The following is a 6199-nucleotide window of genomic DNA, read 5'->3' as shown; positions in this document are numbered from 1 at the left end:
AAACTCTAGGTCCCTCCCCTTTGTGTTACAACACCAAGGCGCCGTTTGAATAGTCTTCAACGTTCGGAAAAGCTTATTGTAAAGACATTGGTAGCCCCCTATTACTATTATCTGTGGTCTTACTCTACAAGGAGGGTTTTCTTTGCACACTTTTCTGACCATTCCTTTGGATGCTTGCGTTTGCGATGAGAGTACATATTCGATTTAGAGTTGAACGTTTGCGGACAAAATGTACAGGTATACAAAACTTCTCCAGTGTGTGTTGCCATGTGTTCCTAAACAATAAAAATATACACATACTTAATATGGAGATATTAAAAAATATTAGAAGTATGTATTTACTCGCAAGCATTTTGGCAATTTGAAAGCTTTATCACAAAGTTTGCATACATGTTTTTTCTCTGCGCTATGCATATATTCAATGTGGCTTTTGTGGGCCCGTAAGGTTGGAGACACTTTAAAGCAAATTGGACAGACTTGAGGCGTTTGGTATTCTTCGGTGTGCATTGTTTTCATGTGCCGCGCTAAGCCATATTTTGTTTTCAGCTCTGTATTGCATAATGTGCACTTTATTAAGGACCTTGATACGCCAGCATGTTCCTCCTGATGCCATCGAAAAGCTTGTTTCCCATTTAAGGACTTGCCGCAAATGTCGCATATCTTAGCATACAAATTTAGATGAACAAGCGCAAGGTGTTGTTTCATCATGTATTGATTGCAGAATCTGCATAAAAAATCAATGTGAATTGGCCAAAATTTTATTGGAAAGACATATCACACATCCATTTCAAAAGTGACACAAACGTAGCAGCATACAAATTTCCCAAAGAGTTTTTGGGGAGTGATGCTGGAGTGGCAGTCCTTGGTCAGATATGTACATATATGTACATGCATACATACATAAATCTAGGTCGTTCCGGTTATGTAGACCCGACTGCCGGGTACTTTGGTTTGCAGGGAGGTTTTTAGACTTTTTATTTACATATAAGTATGTATACCTTTCAGCAAAAGCTGGACCAAAACTTTGGTGTAAATTATTGAAAAAATTAAGGTAGAGTCTCCCTTGCCCGTGTGATTAACATGTATATATGTATTACGAAATAAATTTCGCGTTTTCTGAAAACGGGTGATTTTGATTTGTGTCTTCTTTGAAGTGGGTGTATTTTCACTTACCTTTTATCACATTGCGGGCATTTAATATTTTTTTGTTCTTTTGGGGCATGTATTAAATGATGTCGAGTTAAAATTTTACGGCTAAAAAAGCTTTTACGGCAAATGTCGCACTGATAAATGCGTTCCTTAGAACCATGGAAAAATTGCTCATGTGCCTCGAGACCGCTTCGATCGCATAGTACCTTCTCGCAGTGTTTACATTTGAAGTATTCTGGATTGATGTGAACTTGAATATGGTCAACTAGTACACCGCGGTTAAGTAATTTCTTGCCACAGCACTTAACATACCCATTAGTTTGGTGCTCTTCGCGGAAGTGACGTTTTAATTCTCTGAAATCTGTAAGAGATTTGCAACAGATACAGCATTTTAATTTAAAATTTTGCGCTATAAATTCATCACTTTCTGCTGTTTTATTTCGCTGCGTATTCCTTTTCTTAAGGTCATTTTCTTGTTCTGTCAGTCTTATTTTTTTAGGCCTTTTAGCCAGCCGTTTTCTTTTTGGAGGAATTCGACATCCGATGTCATCCTCTTCTCTCCCTGAGTTATTTTCTTCATCTTCAGACAACTGCGGTACACAGTTTGATTCTATTGTGCCATCTTGCATAGTTTCGCTCCTTATGCTTTGCATTTCTAAATTTACACTGAGTTGTTGGCTGTCTTCACTTATAGCGCTACATGGAGAAATCAACTTTTCAGTGTCAACAGCACATTCCCGTAAAGAAAGTGGCTCACTCCCCAGATGTTTCTCCAGATTTTCAAGCGCATCTGTCTCTGATTTACTTTCAGTAACCACAATCTCTAATTCTTGCAAAGTCTTAAGCTTGCTGCTCGCCGCCAAATGCGCCTTCTGTACACGTACGTAAAATTCATGAAAAGGATGAAGCAATTCCCAGCATTCAATGCAAACTACTTTGTTGGATAAAAAGGGCAACATACTGAGCTATAAATAATAGAGAAGTTAACTTAAAAATAGTGCATATACCTAAAAGTTAAAGAAAATTTACCTCTTCCTTGAAGTGTTTTTTAATTACCTCTCGCACATTTACCGATTGCTCATCATCAGAATCGAAATTTATTTGATTATCACACGCACCGGATTTTTGTAAACACAATGCACAGGATTGGTCATAAAACATTTTGCAAACTTTGTAAAAAGCACTGGTAGTCTGATTTGTTTTGTTTACATATTAAATCTGGTCTGTTCGAATAGATCTCCACTGAAAATTATTCAGCATCATATTGCAGGAGAGCAACACTAGTTGCGTTTGTTTACTCATTTCCAGTAAAATCTAGTAAAAGTTTTTACGGATTTTCATGTTTTGGCGTTTTTGTACGCAAAAACTTGCAAAGTAGGGGAAATTGAGAGAGCGGAAAATGACAGTTGAAGTTGCAAGTTTTTACTGGATTTTACTGGATAAATTTTTACTTGTAAGAATTTGCCAGTACGAAAAACAGCTGATCGCATGTTGCTGGATGAAATTTAAACTAATAAGGAGACTGTTTGTAGGTTTTTATTGTGGAAATTCACAAAATACATATTTAAATATAAAATAGATTGTTGTATGAGGAATATGCTGCGAATAAACAACCAATTTATCAGCTGTTCAAGAAACTTGCAAATTATTACTGGAATAGCGTTACTTTTTTGCAAATTTTTTCTATGAGAGCGAATTCTTAGAAATAAAGTTACTGGAGAGTTGCTGACAAGTTACTGGATAATTTGTAAACAAACACAACTAATAAAAACCCACAAACAGTTTCCTTATTAATTTAAATTTCATCCAACAACATGCGATCAGCTGTTTTTCTTACAAGTAAAAATTTATCCAGTAAAAGCTTGCAACTTCAGCTGTCATTTTTTGCTCTCTCAATTTCCCCTACTTTGCAAGTTTTTGCGAACGAAAAAGCCAAAACATGAAAATTCGTAAAAACTATTGTTGAATTTCACAAAACAACACAACTATTAGCCCTGTTCGCGTACGCACTATCCAGTAAATCCAGTACTAATTTTACTGGTTTTTTACTGGATGTCGTTTTCGTTCGCAAAAACTTGCAAGAAGCTAGCAAAAGAGGGGAAATTGAGAGAGTAAAAATTACAGCTGGACTTGCAAGTTTTACTGGATTTTCACTGGATAAATTTTTACTAGCAACTATTTGCTAGTAAGAAAAACAGCTGATGGCATGATGCTTATTGTAAATCACATTAAGAAAATAATTGTTTGTGGTGCTTTTAGAGTTGCAATTGGCAAAATAAACCTATTTAAATATATAATAAAATGGAAAGCACTAGTTTTCTAAGAAAATTGCATCGGAAAATAACAAATTAATCAGCTGTTCATTAAACTAGCAACTTCTTGCTGGTTTTGCGTTTTCGTACTTTCTTGCCTATTTCACTCATTGGGAGTAAATATTGGCTTACTCTTCGAAATTTGGTCACTGGCAAGTTACTGGATATTTTTTGCTAGAGAATACGAAAACACAACTATTATCGAACAGACCAATCATCTGTGAAATTTATTAGAGTTGGCAGGGATTTTATGTTATTAAGTTTTAATTTTTGTAAAGGCATAGGCGAAAATTCCCTCAAAATATACAACTGAAAATTTATAACCAAAATCAATGCAAGATAGCCAGTTTTATTAATTTAAGAATTAACATTTCGGCATAAAATTACCAAATTTGAAGAAAATTACTTCTCATATACTTACATACATGTTAGTAAATCGTATCACCTATTATTAATATTATAGTGCAAACGTATACTCATAAGTTACCCACAATATGTCCTTCAGAAAAAAATTAATTGTATACATACATATGTATGGACTGCTTTTTTTTTATTTGTAGAGCTATACTATATATTTTCCTTTTATTTTTGCCCGTCTGTATCCACTACATCCACGGATTCTATTATGGTCTCAAGATCTTTTTGTATCTGCTTTCCCAGGCCCATAGTTTTTTTCTTGGCACATTGTTCTGCCCATTCCTTAGGATGCTTCCGCTTGCGATGTGCGTACATATTCGCATTTGAATTAAATGTTTGCGGGCAAAATGTACAAGTATATAGAACTTCTCCAGTATGAGTTGTCATATGTTCCTAAAAATTAAAATATCAGTTCGAAATAGTTTTGTTTGTTTTAAATGAGCATGCTTACGCGTAGGTCATTAGGTCTTTTAAAAGCTTTGTCACAAAGTTTGCAAGCATGTTTTCGCTCGGTGGCGTGCATATATTTAAAATGTGTATGATGCGCTCTGAGAGTTGGAGACACTTTGGAGCATATAGGACAGACTTGCGGCGTCTGGTACTCCTCAGTGTGCATTACTTTCATATGTCGCGCTAAGCCATATTTTGTCGTAAGTTCAGCATTACACAATTCACATTTAATCATTGGCCTCGGTAAGCCCAAATGCTCTTGCTGATGCCGACGAAACGCGTCGCCACCGTTGAAAGACTTCCCACAAATGTCACAAATCTTCGAATACAAATGTAGATGGACTAGCTTTAGGTGCTGCTTCATATTGTATTCATTACAGAAACTGCAGTTGGTTTAATTGCTTTGTTAGTTTAGGGAAAAATAAAAATACATTTTTTTTAAACTTACGTTTTTTCGCATTGCGTACACTTAACAGTCTTTTGTTCATCTGGAGCATGTAGAAGATAATGTCGAGCAAGTACTTCGCGGCGAAAGAATCCCTTAGAACAAACGTCACAACTAAAAGTACGTTCTCTCGAACCATGGAAAAATTGAAGGTGCGTTTCGAGCCCTCTCCGGTCTGACAATAATTTTGCACAGTGCGGACATTTGAAGTATTCCGGGTCATTGTGGAAGTGAATATGGTCAACGAGTACACCTCGCTTCAGTAACTTCTTGCCGCAACATTTTACATAGCCATTCATTTGGTGTTGCTGTCGAAAATGAATTTTGAGTTCTCTAAAATCTGTTAATGTCTTCTGGCAAAGAAAGCAAACTAATTTAAAATTATCGGCAATATATTCGTCATAGTCCGACGTTTTATGCCGCGGTTTATTATTCTTCTTTGTCTCTGGCTTTTGGTCACTTCGCTTTCTTTTTTGCTTTCGTTTAGTACGAACTTTCTTTTTTTGTGGCGGAGAAGGCGCCAAGACATCCTCATGCCTACTGAGTATATCAGGCATTTCAATTTGTGATCCATCTTCAGATATATTTGGATGGTAGCATTCTTCTTTATACTCATCTTCACTTTTAATATCCACATTTTCAATACTCTTATCTTGCTTGTTGTCATTGCTAATTGTGTTATAAGGGACAGTCAGTTGCTCTATTCTAACACTGCATTCTCTTAAGGCAACCGACTCACAGTCTAGGTTATCGAAGTCCTTTTGACGACGAGGACGGCCACGTCGACGTTTAGGAGGTGATGCTAACTCATCTATAACATCTGGCTCTTCTTTTATTTCTGTCACAGATATCTCTAGCTCTTGCAAAGATTTCAGCGTGTTCATTGCTGCCAAATGAGCATTCTGCACACGTACATAAAATTCATGAAAAGACTGGACCAATTCCCAGCATTGGCTGCACACAACTTTCGTGGAGAAAAATGACATCATACTGAGCTACAAAAGGGAATAGGCTCATTTCAAACGTTGTAATTCGAATCTCAGACAACTTTACCTCATCCTTGAAGTGTTGCTCAATTATCCCACGGGCATTTACTGCTTCCGAATCATCAGAATCGATATTAATTTTATCGATGGAATTGTTGGCTTTTTCCAAGCACAAAATACATGATAGTTTGTCAAACATCCTTCGTATTTATAGATGGTTGGAAAAATTATATTCTTCGCGGAAATGAACTTTTACTATTAAATTGCATTGTTTATATGAAGAACGTTGCCACCTAAACTACTTTGCCCCCCAAAATTCCAAATATGTGCCAAAATAGTGGATTTCCGAATAAACGCGCGCAGCGCTCATCTGGTACCCTGAACTCGCATTGATTTATCAGACAGTTGACAATTCGACTGTTTGTGCGATTTTTGCTCTG

At 36.4% G+C, this 6199-nt stretch overlaps 2 protein-coding genes across 2 annotated transcripts; both read right to left on the bottom strand.

Moving 5' to 3' along the window:
* Nucleotides 1-4: 4 nt before the first annotated feature.
* Nucleotides 5-2455, bottom strand: LOC118752885 (transcription factor grauzone-like). Its single transcript, XM_036487735.1, has 4 exons — nucleotides 2179-2455; nucleotides 1174-2114; nucleotides 343-724; nucleotides 5-275 (listed from the first exon to the last, which is right to left on the bottom strand). The coding sequence occupies exons 1-4, from the start codon at nucleotides 2308-2310 to the stop codon at nucleotides 120-122; spliced, it is 1611 nt and encodes a 536-aa protein (XP_036343628.1). The 5' UTR covers nucleotides 2311-2455; the 3' UTR covers nucleotides 5-119.
* A 1281-nt stretch (nucleotides 2456-3736) lies between these two features.
* Nucleotides 3737-6015, bottom strand: LOC118752881 (transcription factor grauzone-like). Its single transcript, XM_036487731.1, has 4 exons — nucleotides 5827-6015; nucleotides 4777-5768; nucleotides 4330-4711; nucleotides 3737-4271 (listed from the first exon to the last, which is right to left on the bottom strand). Exons 1-4 carry the CDS (start codon nucleotides 5956-5958, stop codon nucleotides 4044-4046), a joined length of 1734 nt encoding a protein of 577 aa, XP_036343624.1. The 5' UTR covers nucleotides 5959-6015; the 3' UTR covers nucleotides 3737-4043.
* Nucleotides 6016-6199: the final 184 nt, after the last annotated feature.

This window comes from Rhagoletis pomonella, unplaced genomic scaffold (assembly GCF_013731165.1).
Source record: "Rhagoletis pomonella isolate Grant_MI unplaced genomic scaffold, Rhpom_1.0 Rhpom_scaffold_01933, whole genome shotgun sequence".
Lineage (NCBI taxonomy): Eukaryota > Metazoa > Arthropoda > Insecta > Diptera > Tephritidae > Rhagoletis > Rhagoletis pomonella.
Note: the sequence above shows the minus strand (reverse complement) of the source record. Positions and strands in the feature narration are given on the sequence as shown.